Below are 26,402 nucleotides of genomic sequence, written 5' to 3'. Positions count from 1 at the left end.
TTCAAAGAAGAGTGGGCAGGAAGGCTAATAAAATACTGTGTAAGAGGTAGATGCAGAACTGGGGAGGCTAGCCAACAGAAGAGGAGACACCTGCAAACATAGCTGTTTTTAAACATCTGGAATGCCACTCAAGAGCAGAGGACCACTCAAGATTTTTTGGATTGGTGGGCTGCAAGGGGTAGTTCTTAAACCACTGATGGGATACTATAAGGAGGCAGATTTCATCTATCATGAAGAGCTTATCCAGCAGCAGTGACTATCCAGAGATTAAATGGGTTACTTCGTGAGGGAGTGAGTTTCCCATTACCTAAGGTATGTAAGCAGAAATTGGCTACCACTTGGTAGAGGTGCTCTCAGAGGATTTTCAAACATCACTCGATAGAATAAACTGTGGGGCCTGCTAACTCAGGTAGCCCAAGATCTTTCTCCCCATTTTTTTGTCATGGGTACAATTTTATTTTCATAATGGAAGTCAGAAAAAGATTCCCTTTGCCAATAAGCTTGTGATACTAGATACATTAAGTATTGTTTATATACTTTCTGACTTGAATTACTTTTAACTGTAAATTGTTTCTTTCAATAGATGGACGACCTCAGTGGGAGGTAGAAGGGAAAATAATCAGGGAAAAATGTCAAGGGGTAAGAAATTTACTTTATTTCTTTTTAAATACTTAAGAAGCATGATGAGAAGATTGGATAATGCCACTTTGTTATAGATGAAGACTCTTTTATCTGTTGTGTGAAATAAAAGTAAATCGGATTTTTAGAAGTTTGAACATGAGATAGGTACTTTTCTGACACTAAAATTAAATTTAGGATAGATAAACAATTGGTGTCTTTCCCTTTTATTAGAAGGTTCTTACTGATGTTATCATTAAATTTTTTCTCTGAATGCAGTGAAAAAATCAAATTCAGTAAAGAACATATATAATGGGCAAAAAGTAGGGGGGAGAACAAACCCTCATGGGTTTGTGTATTTATATTTGCATCTTTTCAACATTAAGCCTTCCAGGATTCACCACTGAACGCTGTGGTCCCTTCATCCTGGTTGGACTGGTGACAGAATCTTCTGGGGGTAGAGAATAACACTGCGTAGTGCTCTCTAGAGACCTGGAGAAATTAGGTTAAGGATTGCAGTTGGTTTGGGCTAACAGTTTTCGCTCTGCTTGTGTAAAATTATTTTTTATTAGGAACGGATTTTGTATATTGCCAGTTTAGAACATTTTGAATGTGAAATTTAAGAAATCTAAACTATAACATAGCTCAAGAAATATTAAACCTGACTGAAAACCAGAGTAGACTTCCACTTAAGATCAGTAGCAACATGTAATATTCAGTAGTGCAGAGTATCTCACTACGTAGTATATAAGACTGTTTTTATTTCTGCTACAACTAGAACCCAATTGGATGACTAAAAGGTAATTTCTCCTTTAGTGGTGGTTTACTTTTAAGAATTTATCTCTGTTGAGACTAGAGTTTCATAGAGTAAATCTCCAGATGACTTACATGACCAATTGATGTGCATAATTATCTATGATGGAAGAGACTGTAGTTAAGGCTCAAGAGTCGTGGTGAGTTTAGCAGGTGCATTTCATTTTTAGTTCTGAGTGTAACACGATCTTGCTTTCCATGCTCCTTAGGCTCACATTGTCCTTGAAGTTCCTCCATATCATAACCCAGCAGTTACAGCTGCAGTGCAGGTGCACTTTTATCTTTGCAATGGCAAGAGGAAAAAAAGCCAGTCTCAACGTTTTACTTACACACCAGGTATGGGAAGTTGTGATGGTTTACTACAGAACTTGCTTTCATAATGAATAAAAAGTTGTTCTATGAAACGTATATGGCGGTGTTTAAGGTAGAGTGCTTATAATCAATAAAAATCCCAACATATGCCAATCTGTCAAGTTTGTGTTGACTTTTAACCCGCTGAGCCACCCAGGCGCCCCTAAGTTTGTGTTGACTTTTAAATTTAGATGTGGTATTAGTTGTTATTTTGTAGTTATTTATTATAAGAAAATCAGAAGATTGAATATAGGTTTTAAATCTATTTTTCAGTAGCTACCAGAAATCACCAGCACTATATTAAGGGCAGGTGTTTGTGAATATGTGTGAAGTCCCCTTGTGTCCTTAGCACTGCAGGAAGGTAGTGTGTTCATCTTAACCATTTCCAGTCAGATGAAAAATCTCCCATTAGATTTTCATTTGGCCAGTAGTGACTATAGCATACTGTGGGCTGTGGGGAATATAAAGTTGTTGCCAGAGTTTCTGGTTGTATAGATGCACTCCAACAAAGATTCCGTACCGCTTTCTGCAATAGTTCAAATGGCGTGGGGCGCCTGGGTGGCTTAGTGGGTTAAAGCCTCTGCCTTTGGCTCAGGTCACGATCCTGGGGATCTGGGATCGAGCCCCACATTGGGATCTCTGCTCAGTGTGGAGCCTGCTTCCTCCTCTCTCTCTGCCTGCCTCTCTGCCTACTTGTGATCTCTGTCTGTCAAATAAATAAATAAAATCTTAAAAAAAAATTATAAAAAAAAATGGTGTAACTTTCCAGGTTTTGGTTGTGACACATAAATATTATATGCAGTAATCACGCTGATGGTTACATAGAGAACAAATCTTTATAGAGGCCCTCTCTGTTTTAGGTGTTTTAGGCACTGTATTAGTCACCAGAGCATATGATAATAAAAAAATCATAGTGATCTTTACTCTTCAAAACTTATTCTTGCAAAAACTTCTTTTTTCCTTCCAATTTTAGTATATGTGCTGCCGAAGCGAGCACAAAACTTCTTTTTTCCTTAAGATTTATTTATTTTAGAGAGAAAGAGAGAGAGAGAATCTTAAGTACGCTCCCCACTGAACTCCAAGCTTGACACAGGGCTCGATCCCACAACCCTGAGATGATGACTTGAGCCAAAATCAAGAGTTGAACACCTAACTAACTAAGCCACCCAAACACCCCCTCTTGCAAAAACTTTTAAATGGTTTATAGTTAATGAAAATAATGAACACTTAAATTTGAAAGGGTAATGGTTATGAATGATCATTTGTCATTCATATTCTTTAAAGCCTGACTATATTTCACTTTTAGCCTCTAAAAGCGTTTATAGGGGCACCTGGGTGGTTCATTGGGTTAAAAAGCCTCTGCCTTTGGCTCAGGTCATGATCTCAGGATCCTGGGATCAAGCCCCACATCAGGCTTTCTGCTCAGCGGGGAACCTGCTTCTCCCTCTCTCTCTCTCCCTGCCTCTCTACCTACTTGTGATCTCTCTGTCAAATAAATGAATAAAATCTTTAAAAGAAAAAAAAAGGCATTTATATTCCCAAATCTGAAAATTAATATTACTTAATCATGTTAATATATTACTTGGTAATAAAATATTTCAGATAGTTTTCAAATAGAATACAAACATTCTGAAAGATTTTGGTTAGCCTTTTCAGTATTAATTCAGTAAGTATTTGAGGGTGCCCGCCAGTTGTGTGAAACCTAGCTCATTTCCTTTATCATGGAACTTATAATCCAGGGGGACAAACAGAAGTTAATGAATCACTAAATAAATTAGTTACTAACAAATTTGTAATTAGAAACTGCAGTAAGGACTCTGTAGGAAAGGGATACGATGCTATAGGTGAAAATAACAGAGGGACACTTGTCTAGGCTAACAGGTTGAGAAAAGGCTTTTATGTGAAAGTAATACTTGAGTATTACTGGAAAATAATAGTTTATAGACATGTTGTGTATGTGTGTGTGTGTATATATATACATACATATGGTACTGTTCTACGCCCTTTTTCTGTTTATTCTTTTGAACTCATAATAGATGTATGAGATAGGTTATTATCTTGTTTTATAGATGAAGAAACTGAGTAGCTAAGTATTATGCCCACAGTCTTAGAACATTTAAATCTTACAGCCAAATGTCATGCAGAGGCAATCTGCTTCCAGAGTCTGGGCACCTAACTCTTATGCCAGAGTACATCTCAGGTTTGTTCATTGATTTGGCAGACATATTGAACATTTAGTGTGTGCCAGGTGCTATTCTAAGCAGTTTATACATAATAACTAATTTATTCTCTTATAATCCTGTAAAGTAGGTAATGATTGCCCTTTCCATTTTGCAAATGAGTGAACCGAGGTCACACAGCTAATAAGTGCTGGAGGTGAGATTTGAATCCAGGCAGTCTGGCTGTAGAATCTATACTGTTAATAACTGTCTTGGAGAAAGTGAGGGAGAACATTTCAGATAAAGTCAACAGCATGTGCAAAGGTCTTGTGGTTGGTTGGATAATGGAGTATTAAAAGAACTTCAGTTGGTTAAGTGTCCAACTCTTGATTTTGGCTCAAATCATGATCTCAGGGTCATGGGATCCAGCCCTGCATTGGGCTCTGTGCTCAGCGTGGAGTCACCTTGTCCCTTTCCCGCTGCTCCTTCCCCATTCTCTTACTCTCTCTCAAATAAATACATTAATAAAATCTTAAAAAAAAAAAAAAAAGAGTGGTGCCTCAGTTAAGCATCTGACTCTTGGATTTTGGCTGAGTTCATGATCTTGGGGTTTTGAAATGATTCCCTGCTTCAGGCTCCATGTTGGGCATGGAGTCTGCTTAACATCGTCTCTCCCTCTCCCCTCTCTCTATCCTCTAATAAAAAAAGAAAAAGTTGTGGGGCGCCTGGGTGGCTCAGTGGTATAAGCTTCTGCCTTTGGCTCAGGTCATGATCTCAGGGTCCTGGGATCGAGCCCTGTGTCAGGCTTTCTGTCAGTGGAGAGCCTGCTTCTCCCTCTCGGCCTGCCTCTCTCTGCCTACTTGTTATCTCTCTGTCAAATAAATAAATTAAAAAAAAAAAGTTCTAAGAAATGAGCTTTAACAGAGAGGTAACGTGATCAAATTTGTATTGCAAAAACCACTTTCAGGGCGCCTAACTAGCTCAGTCAGTAGAGCTTGCGACTCTTGATCTTGGGTTGTGAGTTCTTTTTTTTTTTTTTTTTTAAGATTTTATTTATTTATTTGACGGACAGAGATGACAAGTAGGCAAAGAGGCAGGCAGAGAGAGAGGAAGGGAAGCAGGCTCCCTGCTGAGCAGAGAGCCCGATGTAGGGCTCAATCCCAGGACCCTGGGAACATGACCTGAGCCGAAGGCAGAGGCTTTAACCCACTGAGCCACCCAGGTGCCCCTGGGGTTGGGAATTCTATTCTCATGTTGGGCATGGAGCCTACTTTAAAAATCCTTTTCCCTGCAGTGTGTGCATGTATCAAATTAACTTGTGGTACACCTTAAATTTTACACAATGTTATGTGTCAATTATATTCAGTGAAAGTTTAAACTAAAAATCATTTCCCCCATATTTCTCCTGTCTTATTATAAGGTATCAATGACCAGTTTAGTCTTTTCCTCAAATTACTAACTATGGAAAGTGAGATTTATATGGCAGAGGCCCAAAAAGGTTAAAAAGGTGATTCAGATAGTTAGTGTTTTGATTATATAGGGGAGACCGCATTAATGATAATAAAGAATATCAGAGAAAGAATAAAATTTAAAATATAAAAGTTGGAATGGGCCTTAGTTGGTAGAAGGAATAGGAGGGGAAAGGTAAGGATGAACAAGATGGGTGTATATTTGGCTGGTTTATACATTTAGTAGTGGAGAGTTTAGGGAGTTTCCATATGATAGTGTCAACTTTTTTTTTCTTTAAAGAATAACATGGAATCTTCTGTTGTGAGCAGAGGGGAGTGTGGGTGATTTGGCAGTTTGAAGAATGTAGACAAGTTTGAAATAGTTGTTGTAAAGAAAGGGGAGAGTAAGTTACCACAGAAACATAATAGGATTCTAGGCATGATCAAAAAACACCTTTGATGCTGATATTCATAAATTTATAAATATTAATTTGCCCTGTTGTGCAACTTTCTTAAATAGCACTCAGATTCAGACATGCAGTCCAAGAATGTTAACAAATGCTGTGAAGATGGGAGACTGTAGAATCTAACCTCAATAAGAAAGGAGAGGGCTTCTGGAATTGTTTAAAAATAAAAAAAGCAGGGGTGCCTGGGTGGCTTAGTGGTTTAAACCCTCTGCCTTCAGCTCAGGTCATGATCCCAGGGTCCTGGCATAAAGCAGGATTGAACCCCATCTTGGGCTCCCTGGAACCTGCATCTATCTCTCCCTCTGCCCCTTTCCACCACCTTGGACTCTCTCTCTATTGCAAATAAATAACATCTTTTTTAATTTTTTTAAAAGATTTTATTTATTTATTTGACAGAGGTCACAAGTAGGCAAAGAGGCAGGTGAGCAGGCTCCCCGCTGAGCAGAGAGCCTGATGTGGGGCTCTATCCCAGGACTCTGAGATCATGACCTGAGCCGAAGGCAGAGGCCTAATCCACTGAGCCACCCAGGTGCCCCAATAAAATCTTTCTTAAAAAATTAAAAAATAATTTTATATGTTCAGAAGTTACTTGTTTTTTATTAAAGGATACGACATTTTGTTACCTTTTTGACAATATGGTATTCCTAGCAATAGGAATCTGACAAATATCAATATCCAGTGAAAGAATAATCAGTTGCAAATGGCTGTTTTGAGTTTGTTGTTTTGTTTTAGTTTTTATTATTGAAGTATAGTTGATGTACAATGGTATGTTAGTTTCAGGTGTAGTAACTTTTTTTTTAATTGGAAATTGTATTTAGCATAACTTGTCCCATTCTAAAGTTGAGAATGAGAATGAGCTCAGGCTCTCTGCTGAGCATATTTAACACAAAAGGTAGAGTTAGTCTGTTTCTAAAATTCAAGTCATTCTAGATATTGTAAGTTCTTTTTAACTGTATTTCTCTCTAATAAGAATAAATAATCCTAGACCAGCAAAGAGGACTTCTTAGATTTGGTACGGTTGGAGTCTTAATTCCTTATAGACAAAAAGTGATAGTTGATTTGGCAAAGTGGAAATATACTCAATTTAGGAAAGCAGAACTCTCAATCTGAGTGTACATAAAAAGAAGGATTGGATTATCCAATAAAAAGGTGAATTTAAGATGTACTTCTCAGTCACTTTGTGTCCTTTTCAGTGCATGATAACCAACCACTTATGTAACCAAGGACCTTACCTCCCCCATTCAGGATTAATTAAATGGTGAGAGGCTTTCTGGAATATTCTCCCTCCTTTATATGGAAAGGTCATCCTGGGTATGGCATTTACTGTGGCTTTCCTGGGACCAGAGTAGAAGCTGAAGTAGAAAAGGGAAAAAGAATCCAGTTGTACAGGGAGAAAGTTATAGTTGTGCCAAAGTCAGAAGGAAAGAAATACATGAAGACATAAGAGAGGTCAGAGTTGTTAGACACATACTTGAAATACCTGAGCGAGAATAAGAAACTGGATGGAGGCCTGGTTTGGGAATGTTAGCATTGGGACAGAAGCAATAAGAAGACTCGTAATATGCTTTCTCTGTTTTAAGGGTTGTCCTGTTAAGGGTGGGCTCACTTACGGCTTGCCAGATTTAGAGATTAACACAGTGATGAATGATGAGCCCATTCCATTCTTGCTAGGACACCAGAGAAAAGTGTCAAGCTCAAATGCACCCCCCCAAAACAAGTACTCCATTAATTACCTACTATACAATGCATATAGTCTCAGAGCTGTTCTAATTCTTACTTAATTTCCTCAGATTGAGTCCATTCTTATATGAAGGGTTTCATGTGATTGACGGGTTCGGTAAATGGTCAGATGAGGTTTGACTGTGCTTTGGTTCTCATTGTTATTTTTTTTTTTAAAGATTTTATTTATTTATTTATTTATTTATTTATTTATTTATTTGACAGAGAGAGAGAGATCACAAATAGGCAGAGAGGCAGGCAGAGAGAGAGGGGAAAGCAGGCTCCCTGCCAAGCAGGGAGCCTGATGTGGGGCTTGATCTCAGGACCCTGAGATCATGACCTGAGCCGAAGGCAGAGCCTTAACCCACTGAGCCACCCAGGCGCCCCTCATTGTTATTTTCTTTTACATAAAATGAAGTTCTTAATTTTAGTGAGGATGATGAAAATTTTAGTTATGTTAAAGTAGTATAAACATAGAAGGGACAATGAGATGTGAATTCAGGAAAATTTTATTTTTTTAAGATTATAAATTTTTCTATTTTCTTTTTATTTTTTAAAAAAGATTTTATTTTTCAGAGAGAGAAAGCAGGGAGATGAGCAGAGGGAGAAGCAGGCTCCCCGCTGGGAGCAGGGAGCCTGATGTGGGACTCGATCCCAGGACTCTGGGATCATGACCTGAGCCGAAGGCAGACACCTAACTAACCAAGCCATCCATGCATCCCAAAAATTTATTTTTGAGAGAGCAAGCAAAAGCAAGAGCAGCGGGGGAGGGAAAGGGACAACCAGACTTGAGTGCAGGCTCAATCCTAGCAGCCACAAATCAGAAATCAAGAGTTGTGTTCGTCAACGAACTGAGCCACCTAGCCACCTAGTAAAATTATTTTTAAAGGAGTTATAGCACTTTAATAGGAAGACAAAGTAGATAATTTTTAGAAAAGTGGACCGAAGTATTTCCCAAGGGACACAATGAACTCATTTGTTTTGACACACAGAAAATTAACTGATGGCTTTCTGTTTTGATAAACATTAAAATAAGCAAAATGCATTCATTTTCTACATGAAGCAGTCCCTTCAACCCATAGATTCATCTGAAATCATGGACTTGCTACTTTTTTGATGTGATAAAGGATAGTGTTTGTTATTCATAACCTCCACTTGTGTGATGGAATGGTAAAGTTGAATCTTTCTTGGTAATACAGTATAGTGATTAAAAGCATAGACTTTGGGGGCGCCTGGGTGGCTGTTGGTTAAGTGCCTGGCTTTGGGTCAGATCATGATCTCAGGGCTCTGGGATCGAGCCCGGCAGCGAGCTTCCTGGTTAGCAGGGAGTCTGCTTCTTTTTCTCCCTCTGTCCCACCACCCCCTCCCCCCAGCTTGTACGCGTTCTCTCTCTCTCTCTCAAAAAAAAAAAAAAAGAAGCATGGGCTTTGGAGGCAGAAAAACCTGGGTTCAGGTCCTTATGATGCCACTTAACTACTGTGAGATCTTAGTGCCTTTATTCTCTTCAGTATACTCATCTATAAGGCAGGAGTAATAATAATAATCCCTATCTTGGAAAGGTTGTTTTGAGTAAATTAGAACTTTTGGGTGCACATGACAAAGACTCAATTCAAACTAGCTTAACAACAACAACAAAAAAATCATTGGCTCATGTAACTGGAAGATAAAGTGCAATGCTGGCTTTAGACATGCTTCAGCTCAAGCAGTGTGATCTTAGGACTTAGGGTTTCTCTTCATCTTAACACTGTTTTTCTTTCTGTTGGCTTTAGATCTTGAGCATGCTTTCACCACATGGCATCTCTAGGTTTGTTTCATCTTCATAATTAGTGATCCTAGAGAGAAGAGCTGGTACCTCCCTTCTTCTACACACACATCCATCTAGCTCGATCCTGGAATCACACATCTTTAGTTCGGTCCTGTTGCGTTTGTAGGAGTTCTTATATATTCTGGATATTAAACCCTTTTCAGAAATATTATTTGCAAATACTTTTTCCATTCTGTGGGTTATCTTTTCACTCTCTCAGTGGTGTCTTTCAGTAGTCAGAAGTTTTTCATTTTGATGAAATCCAGTTTGTTTTTCTTTTGTTGTCTATACTTTCAGTGTACATAGTGCTAAACAAACCATTGCCAAATACAGTGTCATGAAGCTGTTGCCCTTAGTTTTCTTCCAAGAGTTGTAGTTTTGCTCTTATGTTTAGGTCTTTGATCCACTTGAGTTAATTTTCATGTGTAATTTTCAGATAAGATTCCATCTTCATTATTTTGAACGTGATACCCAGTTGTCTCAGTATCATTTGTTGAAGAGACTGTATGTTAGAGGGTTTGTTTTTGGTCTCTATTCCATTGGTCTGTATGTCTGTCCTTAGGCCAATATCATGTGGTTATGATTGCTATAGTTTTGTGGTAAGTTTTGAAATTACAAAGTGTGATTCCTCTGTCTTTGCACTTTTTCAAGATTGTTTTAACTATTTGGGGTTCCTTGGGATTCCATATACATTTTAGGACAGGTCTATTTCTGCAAAAAAAATATTGCTGAGATTTTGGGATTAAATCTGAAAATTGTGTGGGGGAGTGTTGTGTTCTTAACAGTTAATTAAGTCATCCAGTTCATGAACCTGGAATATTGTTCCATGTATTTAGGTATTCTTTCATTTCCTTAGCAGTGTTTTGTGGATTTTACTGCGTAAATCTTGCTTACCTTGGCCAAATTTGTTCTTTAGGGAACAAATTTATTTTTTGATGCTATTGTAAATGAAATTGTTTTCTTTTTTTTGGCAGACTCGTTTATTTTGGGACTCCTGGGTGGCTTAGTCAGCTGAGCATCTGCCTTCTGCTTGGGTCATGATCCCAGGGTCCTGGGATCGAGACCCTCATCGGGCTCCTTGCTCAGTGGGGAGCCCGCTTCTCCCTCTGCCTGCAGCTCTTCCTGCTTGTGCGCTCTCTCTCTCTCTGACAAATAAATAAATAAAATCTTGGAAAAATATTCAACTAATTAACATATAATGTAGTATTGGTTTCTGAGGAAGAGGTCAGTGACTCATCAGTCTTATATAATACCAGTGCTTATTATATCACGTGCCCTCCTTAATGTCCATCACCCAGTTACCCCATACCCACACCCACCTCCTCTCCAGCAACCCTCAGTTTGTTTCCTATGATTAAGAGCCTCTTATGATTTTTTCCCTCTCTGATTTTATCTTGTTTTATTTTTTCCTCTCTTCCCCTATAATCCTCTGTTTATAGGATGTCTGTTTTGTTTCTTAAATTCCACATATGAGTGAGATCATATGATAATTGTCTTTCTCTGATTGGCTTATGAAATCATTTTCTTAATTTCCTTTTCAGATTATTTATTGCTAGTTTATAGAAATGTAATTGATTTCTACATGTTGAATTTATTATCTCCAACAGGTTTTTTGTGCATTCCAATACTTTTTTGATCCCTCATTATTCCTCTTGTAATATGTATCTGATGATGGTTGAGGATCATTGTAAACTAGACCATTGTAAACTAGAAGCTCTATGAATATTAGATTAGATCCGTGATGTTTGATGCAAAATGCAAAACCAGGTGACCAGTAAATTTCGGATCAGAGATCTCAAATTCAAGGTTTTTTTTTTTTTTAAAGATTTTATTTATTTATTTGAGACAGAGCATAAGCAGGTGAGCACAATCAAGGGAGCTGCACAGGGAGAAGGCAAAGCAGGCTCCCCGAGGGCAGGAAGCCCCATGCAGGGCTCAGTCTCAGGACCCTGAGATCATGACCCGAGCATAGGGCAGCCACTTAACAGACTGAGCCACCCATGCACCTGTCAAATTTAAGGCTTTTTATTAGGCCCTAGAGCCTTGGGGGGTTTTAAAAAATCATTTATTTTTGAATAGATAATGTATATACCTGGTTGAAAACACTCAAAAGACACAAAAGCTTACATAGTAAAAAGTAAATCTGGTTCTTGCTCTTACCCTTAGTCACCTAGTTTCCATTCCCAGCAGTAAACACAGTAGTACCAGTTTGATGACATCTTTCTGGAGATACCCATACCTATATAAGCGAAAACATACACATATGTCTAAATACACACACGATATTTTACAAGAGTTGTGATATGTACACATTGTTCTGCGACTCAAGTTTTTGGTACATAGGAATGTATTTGAGATCTTTCCACAGCACTTCATAGAGTTCTGTGCAGTGTTGTTGTTTTTTTTAACTTGAAACTTTTAGCGCAAGAACCACTCCCTGTTGTCTTATGCTTGCTGACTTCACATATTTTATAGTATATGCCTTCTCTGAAGGCATTTGTATTTTTAACCCCTGGCTTGGGTGCATACTCAGTTATGTAGCCTGGAATGAGTGCCCTTTATGATCACTATATATATTATATAGTAATATTTTCTCTAATCATTTTCTTTTTAGTTTTGATGAAGCAAGAACACAAAGAAGAGGTTGACTTGTCTTCAGTTCCAGCATTGTCTGTGCCTCATCCTGCCCAGACCCAGAGGCCTTCCTCAGACACAGGACACCCACATGACAGTGTACTGTCAACACAGAGAAGCTTGGTTTGTCCCATTCAACAAACATATGCATCCATGGTAACTTCATCTCATCTGCCACAGTTGCAGTGTAGGGATGAAAGTTCTGGTAAAGAACAGCATATGATACCTTCTTCAGTCATGCACCAGCCTTTTCAAGTCACATCAACACCTCCTGTGGGGTCTTCCTATCAGCCTATGCAAACTAATGTTGTGTACAACGGACCAACTTGTCTTCCAGTTAATGCTGCCTCTAGTCAAGAATATGATCCGGTTTTGTTTTCACAGGATGCACCTCTTCCTAGTTTAATAAATCTTGGCTGTCAGCCACCGTCATCCATACCTTTTCATTCTTCAAATTCAGGCCCAGCAGGACATCTCTTAGCCCACACACCTCATTCGGTGCAGACCCTGTCTCACCTGCAGTCAGTGGGATTCCATTGTTCAAACACAGGACAAAGATCTCTTTCTTCTCCAGGGGCTGACCAGGTCACAGGCCAGTCTTCCCCTCAGTTACAACCCATTACATATGGTCCTTCACATTCAGGGTCTGCTACAACTGCTTCCCCAGGAGCCTCGCATCCCCTGGCTAGTTCACCACTTTCTGGGCCACCATCTCCTCAGCTACAGCCTATGCCTTACCAATCTCCTAGCTCAGGAACTGCCTCATCACCGTCTTTAGCCACCAGAATGCATTCTGGACAGCACTCAACTCAAGCACAAAGTACAGGCCAGGGAGGTCTTTCTGCACCTTCATCCTTAATCTGTCACAATTTGTGTGATCCAGCTTCATTTCCACCTGATGAAGCAACTGTGAACATTAAGCCTGAACCTGAAGAGCAAGAACCTAACTTTTCAACAATTGGTCTGCAGGACATCACTTTAGATGATGGTAAGTTCATCTTTATATTCTTGAAGCAATGAAGATCTGGGAACTTCCTTCTCGGATAGTCATAAAAAAGTCATCATGGGTTGCTTATTGGCATATGGCATGTGGTTGGGTTTTTAAATTTTTTAAAATATTTGTTGTCACTAGAAACATGTTAATCTATGACTTTGAGAGTAGATGTGAAAATCTATGCTTTAAAATCTATTTTACCACTAATATCTGTTGCAAAGGGTGAGACTTGAATGATAACCCATTACCCATTTGTGATGGAACTAAGGAGATGAGATTTATTGGGCATCTCTTCTTTCTGAAAGTATAGTGAGGTCTCAGTGTCTGGAGAATGGAATTCAGTAAATACTGCTGAATGGCATCTATTTGGAAGGCACACAGTTAGATGCTGGAAATACTAGGTATGTGTTTGAATGGAGTTCCTGTCCTTGAGGAGACTCACACAGGTAAAGAGCAGTGGTGCCCCCTCTCCACCCAGCTTGCTGAGTCAGATAGTGGTGATGGTACAAGACCTGTTGGCACCAGGATAAAGAGCTGTTTATATGAATGTAGCAAGTTGGCAGATAGACCTCTGTTTTTTAATTAGAGAACAAACTTTGGAATACTAGTTATTTCAATAGTTGAAAATTCCCCAACATAGCATTTTTAGGATAAATTTTAGACTTTATTCTTGGCTCTATCGTTTATATGGTAGTGAAATTTTTTCTAAATAGGAATTTAGTGAAAGCTGCTGGTAACAATTCAATATGAAAATTCTAAAGATTCTGAAAACACAGATAAAGAATTTCAATTTTCTCTCTGATTCTGTATTTTCTGTGTAGAAAAGTAATTTTAAGTTAGCCATCTTACACATCTGAAGAAGGTGAATTTACTACTTAGTTGCAAAGTTGGTATTAAATCCCAAATGCTAAGCAAAAAGAAAAAGGAAGGTAAATAAAATGTGGCATCCCCACTCCCAGGGCTTTCACCAGATCGGTACATGACTGACTGATCTGCAGTGGGTCTGAGTTACTTACAGTCAAGGTCTAAAAGACGCACATTAGGAGATAATCAGAGAGCTGTGCTAGATTCCATAAGAAGAATTCAGCAGTGGGGCAACTGGCTGGCTTAGTCAGTAGAGCATGGGATTCCTGATCTCAGGGTCATGTGTTTGAGCTTCATGTTGGACCTAGAGCTTACTTAAAGAAAAAAGCAAAAGGATTCACCAAAACTTCCTTGAGGAGATGATATTTGAGGGCCAGGTCTTAGAGGATGTGTTTATGTTTTCAGTAAATGAGTATCAGAGGGCAAATCAGACAACATAAGCAGAAATGGAGCTGTGTCTGGGAAAGCATCACGATGGAGGGCAAATGGCATAGTAAAAGATGGCTTTCAAAGCCACAAGGGGATGTGCCAAGTCACTTGTGTGTAAACAGAAGATACAGTTGGCCCTTGAAGACCTTGGGGACTAGGGACACCCACCCTCTCTCAGTCAAAGTATCCATTTATAACTGTCAGCTCTCCAGCAACTTAACTACTGATAGTCTCTTGTTGATTGGAAGCCTCACTGATAACATAAACAATCAGTGAACATACTATTTTATAAGTTATATGTATTTTGTACTATATTCTTAGAATAAAGTAAACTAAAGCAAAGAAAGCAATATTAAGAATATCATAAGGAAGGGGCACCTGGGTGGCTTAGTCGGTTAAGCATCTGCCTTTGGCTCAAGTCATGATCTCAGGGTCCTGGGATCGAGCCTTGAGTTGGGCTCCCCCCTCAGTGGGGAGTCTGCTTCTTCCTCTTCCTCTGCCCCTCCCCCTGCTCGTTCTCTCTCTCTCTCTCTCTCTCTCAAGTAAATAAAAATCTTTAAAAAAAAATAAAGAAAATCGGTACACCTGGGTGGCCCAGTTGATTAAGCGTCTGCCTTCAGCTCAGGACCCTGGGATTAGGTCCCGTAACAGCTCCTTACTCAGCTAGGAGCCTGCTTTTCCCTCTGTCTGCCGCTCCTCCTCCTTGTTCTCTCTTTCTCTCTCTCTCACCTCTGACAAATAAATACATAAAATCTTTAAAAAATAATAAAAATAAAATCATAAAGAAGAGAAAATGTAAAAAAAAAAAATCCCCATATAAATGGATTCTTGCTACTGAAACCCAAGTTGTTGTTATTGTTGTTATTTTAAGATTTATTTATTAGAGAGCATGCCTCTGGCAGAGGGAGAGAATCTTTCAGGCAGACTCGCCACTGAATGTGGAGCCCGATTCAGGGCAGTCGCTTGACCCATGAGATCAGGACCTAAACCAAAACCGAGTCGGATGCTCAACGAACTGAGCCAGCCAGGTGCTCCAAAATCCACGTTATTCAAGATTCAACTGTGTATGTGTAAACTGAAGCAACACCTACAATTTGCATAGTATTTTCCTATTCATTTTTTTTTTTTTGAGATTATTTATTTGACAGACAGAGATCACAAGTAGGCTGAGAAGCAGGCAGAGAGAGAGGAGGAAGCAGGCTCCCTGCTGAGCAGAGAGCCCGATGCAGGGCTCTATCCCAGGACCCCGGGATCATGACCTGAGCCGAAGGCAAAGACTTTAACCCACTGAGCCACTCAGGCGCCCTTTCCTATTCATTATTTCTTTGAATCCTTATTAATCCTCTGTCTCTGAGACAGTGATCATGTAGCAGATTGGACTTTCTGAAGGTGACACAACTGATAAGTAGCAAGGCTGAGACTAGAATAACATTTTTTCAGTCTAATCTTTTTTCTTGCAGCATTATAGTTGCCTCCTAGCAGCAGCAGACCATAGTGGTTAGAACTCCGTGCTGAAGGGCATCCCTTAGGGTGTTTGTTTTTTTTTTAATTCCTAAGGGACATGTGTGCTGCATTTCATTGCGTGAACACATGTTCACAGCTGTATGTAATCTGTCACAGTTGTGTTGGGAGTACCTCGAGGGCTCTGATATTAAGTGTCTTACCCTTCTCTTTATGCACAGCTGGCATTAAGTGTCACTGCCTACTCAATAATGATGAACACTAGCTAGAGAGGAGACTTCTGCTTTGATGCAAAACAGATTTGAAATAAGTTAAGCTTTTTTCAAATAGACTTAAATTTTAAAATGTTACCTATTCATTCTTTTGGCAGTTTTAGACAATTCATAGTGCTTTTAAGATTTATATTTAGAATTTTAATCCTGAGACAAGGGGTAAGACCTTGAGTAAGACCTGCCACGCATTTGTGATAGAACTGAAGACATGAGATTTATTGGGCACATCTCAGTATATTCCAGCTCATTTTTTTTCCATATGAAGACTGTTTTCTTCTAAAAAGGGACCAAAGGTAATGGAACTTGCTTTTTCTAGTTTATCAGAGTTTGAGTGATATTTTGTGGACAACACATTGGAACTTCTAGAAACGTTTTGTGAAAAGTTTATTTTACCCTTTGAATATGTTAAAATACGTTGCCAAAACAAGGAATCTGGAAAGATGAGGCCTTTAAGGGGAGGTATAAAAATTTTTTCATTTTTGCTCCAGTCATTATATAGGCCACACAATCAAGAAAAGTTCCCAGATTGTAGCCCTACAAAAGATGAAGTCTCTATTGAATTCTCTCTTTGCCACTTGTCATAAGACTTGATAGAAAGGTCGGTGCTGCTAGCAGTATTTAAAGGGGGAGGGACTACAATGCACTCCTGGGCACCTTGGATCATTAGAAGTTTGATATTTGCCAGCTGACTCATTGATAATGTTATTTTGATTCGCCTTTGAAAGTAAAATTCTAGGAACTTAGTCCTACAGTTTTGGAAAGTTTTTATACAAATTTATTAAAAAACAATAACATCTCTCATAGGCCTGGAAATTCATAGCATTTGAATGTCCCCTTTCTGGTTAGCTTTAAAAGGAAGCCATGGGGCACCTGTGTGGCTCAGTTGGTTAAGTATCTGCCTTCAGTTCAGGTTATGATCTCAGGGTCCCGGGATCCACCCTGTGTTGGGCTTCCAGCTCAGCAGGGAATCTGCTTCTCCCTCTTCTGCTCCTCTGCACCCCTCATGGTCTCTTTCTCTCTTTCTCTCTCTCAAATAAATAAATAAAATCTTTAAAAATAAAAATAAAAGGAAGCATAAGACATGCCAAAAAGGATTAGAAGTACTTAAGACGAACTTTGCAGTTAGTTTAACTTCAAGTTTTCTATTAACTTTTCTATATTGTGTTAAGTTGTGTGTTGTTGTTTTTTTTTTAAGATTTTATTTATTTCACAGAGAGAGACACAGTGAGAGAGGGAACACAAGCAGGGGGAGGGGGAGAGGGAGAAGCAGGCTTTCTGCTGAGCAGGGAGCCTGATGCTGGGCTCCATCCCAGGACCCAGGGATCACGACCTGAGCCCAAGGCAGATGCTTTAAGACTGAGCCACCCAGGCACCCCTATATTATAGTGTTAAATATTAAGTACAAAGTAATTTTCATTCCACAATTAGAAGACACAAATAATTTTAATTTGTGTTTTATTAGTTAAATATACTTATTTAACCTAATCCTAAGAACTTCTGTTAATCATATTTCTGTTTTAGAGTGCCTGAGTGGCTCAGTCTGTTAAGTGTCCAACTCTTGATTTCGGCTTAAGTCATAATCTCAGGGTTTTAAGATCAAGCCTGTATCAGGCGTAATACTGGGCATAGAGCCTGCTTAAGGTTCTCTCTGTCTCTCTCCCTTTCCTACAGTTGAGTTTTTTCCTCTTTCACTCTCTGCCCTCTTAAAAAAAATTAATAAAAGTAAATTTAAAAATAAATGAAAATCACATGAAAGATTTTTAAAAATTAAAGATAAAATATCCTTTTTATTTTGTAATTTTTAAATAGAGGAAGTCAGGAATCATTCAGTTATTACTTGACTGTTATTTTTAGAAATGTGGACATTAACACCTTAATTTTTTATTATAAATTTGGTGACATTTAATAGAGATGATATTAGTGGCCTCAGCTCAGAAATTGAAAACTTACAGACCTACAAACACCTCTAATACAGCTCCTCATTTTATAGATGAAGAATCTGGGTTTTACAGAGCCTATGATTTTGGTCCAGGGTAACACACAGTTAATAGCATATAAAGACTGAAACCAAGTCTCCTGGCTCCTAATTCAGTACTTCAGGTATTTTTCCAGTGTCTATAATCATGTTTCTCATTGGTCTGTGAATGAGACTGCAGATGTACAGCAGTCAGAATATTGAAAGAAACTGCCATTTTCTCTGTCGAGCTTCAGTTTGTGAGAGGGGCCTGGGCAAATTTAAGATTATAGATTCCCAGGGGTGCCTCAGTGGCTCAGTCGGTTTAGTGTCTGTTGATTTTGCTCAGGTCCTGATCTCAGGGTTGTGAGGTCAGACCTCATGTTGGGCTTCCAGCTCAGTGAGGAGTCTGCTTCCCTTCATCCCCGTTGTCATTCTCTCACAAAAGAACAAAAACAAGGGCGCCTGAGTCGCTCAGTGGGTTAAAGCCTCTGCCTTCGGCTCAGGTCATGATCCCAGGGTCCTGGGATGGAGCTGCTTCAGGCTCTCTGCTCAACAGGAAACCTGCTTCCTCCTCTTTATCTGGCTGCCTCTCTGCCTACTTGATCTCTGTCTGTCAAATAAATAAAATCTTTTTAAAAAAAACCCAAAAAACAAAAACTCACTATAAAGAAGTTTGTTTTGTTTTGTTTTATTTTGTCAGAGAGAGAGAACACAAACAGGGGGCCAGCAGGCAGAGGGAGAAGCAGGCTCCTTGTTGAGCAAGCAGCCTGATGTGGGACCCTGGGATCAGGACCTGAGCCGAAAGCAAATGGTTAACTGACAGAGGCACCCAGGCCTTAGTTCCAGATTGTCAGTATAAATAAGTTTTAAAGGCTCTCTGGTCCATCCTCTTTCACACTGGGGTTCATACCTGGTATTCTTAATGATACTGTATTCCTCTGTGCCTTTTTCTTCACCTTCTTTGGAACATCTCAGGGCCTTTTGAGTTCTAGCTGCCCTTATTTTATGTGGACTCTGATGCCTCTGGAATCATGCAGAACAAATCTAATCCTTGTAATAGCCCTTCACATTTGTGAAATCTTGATCTCTTTCCCGGTCTTAAAAACACTCCAGCAACCTCACCTGTCCCTCACCCTTACCAACCTCTGCTTGACCCTAGTAGTGTAGTTCCTTTTTGTAGTGCAGTACATAGAAAAGAGCACCTGTAGCCAGCTCCAAGGGATTTAGAACTGTTATCTTGCTTGTTCAGAAGGCTTTATTTATCAGTACAGTCTGAGGTCAGGGGGTTTTCTTAGCTCCATCTTACTGTTGATTTAGTGAGTCATAAGTACTGCTATATCACATCTTTTCTCTCCCCACTCCCTACCCCTTGGGTTTTGCGTATGTTGTTTTTGGATCCCAACACTAAACTTTATAAGTATCATTGTTCAGTTTCATTGAGGTGATTTTGGCCCCTCATGTTAACTTTGCAAGCTCAGTAGAGTCTATTTCAGCGTCATATGGCTCCCTACCCAAGGCGTATTCTTTTTTTTTTTTAATTTATTTACTTGACAGAGAGAGACCACAAGTAGATAGAGAGGCAGGCAGAGAGAGAGAGAGAGAGAGAGAGAGAGAGAGAGAGAGAGAGGGAAGCAGGCTCGCCGCCAAGCAGAGAGCCCGATGCGGGACTCGATCCCAGGACCCTGAGATCATGACCTGAGCTGAAGGCAGCGGCTTAACCCACTGAGCCACCCAGGTGCCCCCAAGGCGTATTCTTTAGGGAAATAACAACAGCAAGGGCGCCTGGGTGGCTCAGTGGGTTAAGTCTCTGCCTTTGGCTTAGGTCATGATCCCAGGGTCCTGGGATCAAGCCCCGCATTGGGCTCTCTGCTGAGCGGGGAGCCTGCTTCCCCCTTTCTCTGCCTACTTGTGATCTCTCTATGTGTTAAATAAATAAATAAAATCTTGAAAAAAAGTAACAACAGAATACTGATTTTTACCAAGTGATGTTTTCTTTCAAGAAGTCGTCTTGGGGGGTGCCTTGGTGGCTCAGTCGATTAAGGATATGCCTTCAGCTCAGAATCCTGGATTGAGCCCTGCATCCGGCCTCCCGCTCAGTGGGGAGTCTGCTTCTCCCTCTGCCCCTCCACGCCACTCATGCTCATGGTCTCTCTCTTGCTCTCTATTTAAAAAAGAAAAAAAAAAGGAAGTCCTCTTGGAAGGCTGTGATATTACTTATTTATCCAATATAGGGCATTTTTCAAAAATCTTTTGCTACTTTTTTTTTCTTTGTACCACTGTCCCTGCTTGAAAAGTATGCTCTCTACATCTATAAAATTATCAGTGATTTTTTACTTGTGTTACAATTTGTATTCCTGAAGCTGTAACTTTTCCTAAACATTGCAGTGCATTATAGTGTGTATGTCCCAGTCTTTGGACCAAACGATACACGTTTAACCAGTACAGAAATATAGACTTGTCACAGCTGTGTTTTAAGCATTTTAATTAAGATTATAGTATTGTTAAACTAGATCGCCTTTGACCTTTAAATCCAAGCCCATTTAATTTGTGACTGAACTGAATCCAGTTACAGCTTTCCATTAGAATCCCTCAATTCCCACTTGTCCTCTTTTGTTCCCAAACTAACAGAGCTGCAGCTGCAGCCTTTCAGCAGAGAAAAGGGTACATGTTAAATATAGCCTGACCTGCTGCTCTGGTGAAAACTGACACGGCCGCTTGCAGGCTCTATGCAGTGACATGCTGATCCTGAATGTAGGGCAGTTGCTAATCTGACTGTAAACAGGGACTTTAGACATGACCTCAGATGCTGCAGTTCTGCATATAAGTAACAAGCAGAAGGGCCTGCTTTGAAGTAGCAAGGGAGGGATAAACAAAAGATTTAGGATGGGGAAAGTAGGAGGCTGGTGTGGAGGAGCAGAGGTAAATATTGTCAGTGTTGTATTCTACCTGTTGGATATGAGTTTCATTGGTATTTATTATATTTAAACAATAAAGCTATGTATATAGTCAGTGGTGAGAGGGGTCACAAATAAAATATTTAATGACTTTGGGGCAATGAGGTGGAGGGAGGCAGATGGTATTGAACTTTGTCCTTTAACTGGGACTTTGGGTAGCTCATGAATCCTCTTCTGGGAAGTATGCATGTAGTGTCCAGCATCAGCATATTTATGAGAATAACTCCAGAAGCAGGAAATTCCCATAAATAATGCCCATGTAAGCTTTGGATAGTGGCTTATGCAGAATGGACCATGATGGGGTTCAGGATCTTAGACATAGGGACTCTTGGGTATACGATAAGAACATTTAATTTTCAGATCCAGTGAAGCAACTGTAAGCATTTGAAAGAATTTTTTATTTCTTATTTAAATGTATCTATGTACCTCCACAGATAAAAATTAATTGTACTCCATTTGAACAAAAATTTTTCTTTGAATGAACTTGACACTGAAATTTATACCTAAACTAAGAAAAATCCAAGAGAGACTACCACTAACTAACATATATATCAGCATATCAAAAGTTTTCAAAAAAGGGTGCCTGGGTGGCTCAGTGGTTAAGCATCTGCCTTCGGCTCAGGTCATGATCCCACGGGGATCATGTTCCACATTGAGTCCCACATCGCGCTCCTGGCTTAGCAGGAAGCCTGCTTCTCCCTCTCCCACTACCCCCTGCTTGTGTTCCCTCTCTTGCTGTGACTCTCTCTGTCAAATAAATCTTAAAAAAAAAAAAAAAAAAGTCTTCAAAACTTCACTTCAAGAAGTATATTTAAGGGACACCTGGGTGGCTCAGTGGGTTAAGCCTCTGCCTTCAGCTTGGGTCATGATCTCAGGGTCCTGGAATTGAGCCCTGGATCGGGCTCTTTGCTCAGCGGGGAGCCTGCTTCCTCCTCTCTCTCTGCCTACCTGTTTGCCTACGTGTGATCTCTCTCTCTGTCAAATAAATAAATAAAATCTTTAAAAAAAAAAGTATATTTAAAAATAATTAATGGGGGCACCTGGGTGGCTCAGTCATTAAACGTCTGTCTTCAGCTCAGGCCATGATCGTAAGGTCCTGGGATCGAGCCCCACATTGGGCTCCCTGCTCCACAGGAAACCTGCTTTTCCTTCTCCCACTCCCCCTGCTTGTGTTCCTGCTCTTGCTATCTTTCTGTCAAATAACTAAATAAAATATTTTAATTAATTAATGAAGGGCACCTGGGTGTCTCAGTTGGCTGAGGTCATGATCCCAGAGTCTCGGAATCGAGTCCCACATCCAGCTCCCAGCTTTGTGGGGAGTCTGCTTCTCCCTCGGACCTTCTCCTCTCTCATGCTGTCATCACTCTCTCTCTCAAATAAATAAAATCTTTTATTTGTTTGTTTATTTTAAAAAGGATTTTATTTATTTATTTGACAGAGCGAGGGATCAGGGTAGGCAGAGAGGCAGGAGGAGATAGAGGAGGAAGCAGGCTCCCTGCTGAGCAGAGAGCCCGGTTTCAAGACCCTGAGATCATGACCTCAGCCAAAGGCAGAGACTTAACCCACTGAGCCACACAGGTGCCCCTAAATAAAATCTTTTAAAAAATAATTAATGAATTGTGGTTATTATTCTTGATAATAAAACATGTTTTGTGCTCGGTGCTAGCCATTTTGCTAGTGTAACAGGAGCTCATTAGTTCTTTCCAACAATCTGTGAAAAATGAATTACTAGTTTTATTTTTTAGAGAAGTGGCTCAGAAAGCTTAACTACTTTCCCAGTGTTACATGGCCACAAACGCTGGGACTGGCGTTTGAATCCAAGTCTGCCTGAAATTTAGATTGTCTCAAATGTTTAGTGGTTTCTGAAATAGCTATAATTGATTACTTTATGTAATCTCACTTTTGTAAACACAGTAAATGTAGTAACTTCCTTGTGTCTGTCATGCGTAAGATACAAAGCCAGTGTCTAAAGCTGTACTCAATTTTAAAAATTTGTATCTTGTTTTTGAGTTCCTTTGGAGAAGGATCATTCACAAAGTCAAAAATATTTTAAGTGAGAAATAAATTTTCAGCTCACCAGTTCAGCTTTTATGGTTTGGTGGTAACTGGTAATTGTCTGGCTTTGTGTGACAAGGTTACCTCTAGCCATGGATCTTAGCTTTTGATAAAAACATAGGTTAAATATACTCAAGTAATTCTTTTCTGTTTGAAGATGTCTGATTTTTTTTTCTTTTTCTTTCCTTTTTTTTTTTTTTTTTTAAACATTACCTACCATTAGCCTGTCTTATCTGTGCAGGAATAAAAGTATCAAACTCAGGGCGCCTGGGTGGCTCAGTGGGTTAAGGCCTCTGCCTTCGGCTCAGGTCATGATCTCCGGGTCCTGGGATCGAGCCCCGCATCGGGCTCTCTGCTCCGCAGGGAGCCTGCTTCCTCCTCTCTCTCTGCCTGCCTCTCTGCCTAGTTGTGATTTCTCTCTATCAAATAAATAAAAAAAAAAAAAGAAAAAAGTATCAAACTCTTAAGTTCTGTTGGGAGATAGGGTATGGTTGAGAGTTATGGGACAGACATTCTAGCTTTACATATGCAAAAATTAGAATAAATTAAGTCCCTTATTATCATATTGTATATTTAAGCATCTGTAAGTGGTTTTATGTAGAATGAGAATTTTAAAATTTGACTGTATTTGTGTTTCTAAAGATATAAGCATTGGTTTTTGGGGTGGCTGGGTGGCTCAGTTGTTAAGCATCTGCTTTCAGCTCAGGTATGATCCCAGGGTCCTGGGGTGGAGCTCTATGTTGGGCTCTCTGCTCAGCGGGAAGCCTGCTTCTCCTTCTCTTGCTTCCCCTCCTTTTGTTCCCTCTCTAGCTGTCTCTCTGTATCAGATAAATAAATTCTTAAAAAAAAATTAAAACTGAATGTTGGTTTTTGAAAAAGTCATACATTCGTATGTTAAAAATGCCAGAGGTTACAACACAGTACATACACAGAAATTTCTCTCTCCTATGTACGTAATTGTCCTCTGTATGGACAGTTGGAATTACCAGGTTCTTGGCTGTCACTTCAAGGGTATTTTATGCATTTATAAGCAATTGTATACATTTTTTCCTTATTTTTACTAATGTTACGCATTTTGCTTTTCGCATATATTCAGTCTTGGAAATTTTCAGTACTGTAACAAAAACTTAATTGGAAGATATTTTTAATAGAATATTCCATAATATAGCTGTACCTTTAATAAGTCTATTAAACCTTTAATAAGTTTTAATAAAAAACTTTTTACAAATGTAATTTCCTATCTTTTTATAGATACCTCTGTTTGTGTATATGATAAATGCCTACACGTGAGATTGCTAGACAATTTTGAGAAAGATTGTCAGATGTCTTTCATAAAAATTGTATGAATTTACATTGCCACTGGCATTGTGAGAAGGTTTCTGTTTCTCTTTTACCTTCATCAATACATTCTGCTGTCAGACATCTTACTTGCCAGTAGGTTAAGTGGAAAACAGCTTCTAAGTATAATTTTAGTTTACATTTCACTTAGGAGTTAAGCTAGTGTACCTTTTTACATGCTGAGGAGAAAATCTTTGTCACAAATTTGTCATCTCTGTTGGTATTTACATCTCTGTTGGTACTTACTTTTCTATTAGATTATTGATCCTTGTCTTACTGATTTATAGAATGTAGAAGCCCTTTATGTGTTAAGTTCCTAAGCTCATTGAGCTATGAGTTAACAAAATTTTTCCCACTGTAACATGAATTCTTCCCATGAAAAATTTTTTTTACATTTATATAACTTTTTTTTAAAGATTTATTAATTTATTAGAGAGAGAGCACGCACATGAGCAGGGCAGGGAGAGGGAAAGAAACCCAAGCAGACTCCCCACTGAGCACAGATCCTGACAGGAGGCTCAATCCCATCCCAAGATCACTGACCTGAGTCAAAACCAAGAGTTGGATGCCTAACTAACTGAGCTATCCAGGCACCGCTACATTTCTATAACTTCTGAATCATTTGTTTTGTTTCCCATAGCTTCCATGATTTTTTAAATCTTTAATGATCAGGAATTTATTTTGGTGGAATGTGTGAGGAATTGATCCAATATTACTTTTTTCAGATGGCTTATTTTATTAAATAATTGTTTTCCATTTGTTTTATTTTTAAAGATTTCATTTATTTGACAGCACAAGCAGGGGGAGCGACAGGCAGAGGGAGAGGGAGAAGCAGGCTCCCCACTGAGTGGGAAGCCTGATGCAGGGCTCAATCCCAAGACCCCAGGATCATGACCTGAGCTGAAGGCAGCTGCTTAACTGACTGAGCCACCACGCACCCTCCATTTGATTTAAAATGACAACTTTATCTAATACTTAACTTCCCTATATATTTGTATCTCTCTCTGGACTTTTTCACAATAGAAATTGTGAAATTTCTATTTCACAATAGAAATCTATTTCACAATAGAAAATTTTAAATTTTAAATCTTCAACCTTGTATTAGAAATTCAGTAGTGTGTTAGGGCGCCTGGGTGGCTCAGTTGTTAAGCATCTGCCTTTGGCTCAGGTCATGATCCCAGGGTCCTGGGATCCTGGGATCCCCACATCTGGCTCGCTGCTCAGCAGGAAGCCTGCTTCTCCCTCTCCCACTCCCCTACTTGTATTCCTTCTCTTGCTGCCTGTATCTGTCAAATAAATAAATAAATAAATAAATAAATAAATAAATAAATGAAATTCAGTAGTGCAAGTGAAAGCACATAATCTTGTTGGTAATTTCTTTATAATGTGATCTGATCAGTGATTTTTACAGTGTCACACCAATTCATATAATATGAATTGTTGCATTCGTAAAGTTTGTAAGCTGATTACATTAATTTAACTATCGTTTGCCTACTTATGCGTTAAACTATATTCATTTGTTTATTTAAACAGCATTTATCAAGTGCCTATTATATGCTAAGTACTACTGTTATAGGCCCTCAGTGGATAAAACAGATCCTTACCCTCACAGAACTTACATTCTAGTGGGAAGAGACAGACAATAAACAATAGACACAATAATTAAGTAAGTTATAAAATGTGTTGGGAGTGCTGTGAAAACAGAAAAAGAGCAAGCAAGATAAAGGATGTTAGGAGTGTTGGGAAGGGTAAAGTGGAGAGCAAATTGCAGTTTTGAGTAGAGCAGTCTGAAAGTACGTGTTATTGATGAGGAGACATTTGATCAAACACTTGAAGATGAGGAAATTAGCTGTGCGAATATCTGTGGGAAGAGTATTCCAGGCAAAAGTGACAGCCGGAAGAAAGACCCTGAGGTGGAAGCATGCCTGGTTTTAGTAAAGAGGAGCAGCAGTGAGGCCAGAGTGGCTGGAACAAGAGGGATTTGGGGGAAAGCAGTGGGAGATGGCCTCAAGGAAGTAACTGGGAACCATAGCATGTAGGGCTCAATCTTTTCCGTTATAATCTT

General features: G+C 39.3%; 1 protein-coding gene across 2 annotated transcripts in view; it reads left to right on the top strand.

The window, feature by feature from the left end:
* Positions 1–26,402, top strand: part of NFATC3 (nuclear factor of activated T cells 3) — a 132,748-nt gene that overhangs the window by 86,310 nt on the left and 20,036 nt on the right. For both annotated transcript variants that reach the window (XM_045989039.1, XM_045989040.1), the window contains exons 7-9: positions 584–639; positions 1,641–1,767; positions 11,994–13,001. In XM_045989039.1, coding sequence (XP_045844995.1) covers positions 584–639; positions 1,641–1,767; positions 11,994–13,001 — 1,191 coding nt within the window. The remainder of the gene's footprint in view (positions 1–583; positions 640–1,640; positions 1,768–11,993; positions 13,002–26,402) is intronic.

This window comes from Meles meles, chromosome 19 (genome assembly GCF_922984935.1).
Source record: "Meles meles chromosome 19, mMelMel3.1 paternal haplotype, whole genome shotgun sequence".
Taxonomy (NCBI): Eukaryota; Metazoa; Chordata; class Mammalia; order Carnivora; family Mustelidae; genus Meles; species Meles meles.
This window is presented reverse-complemented; position numbering and strand designations above follow the sequence as displayed.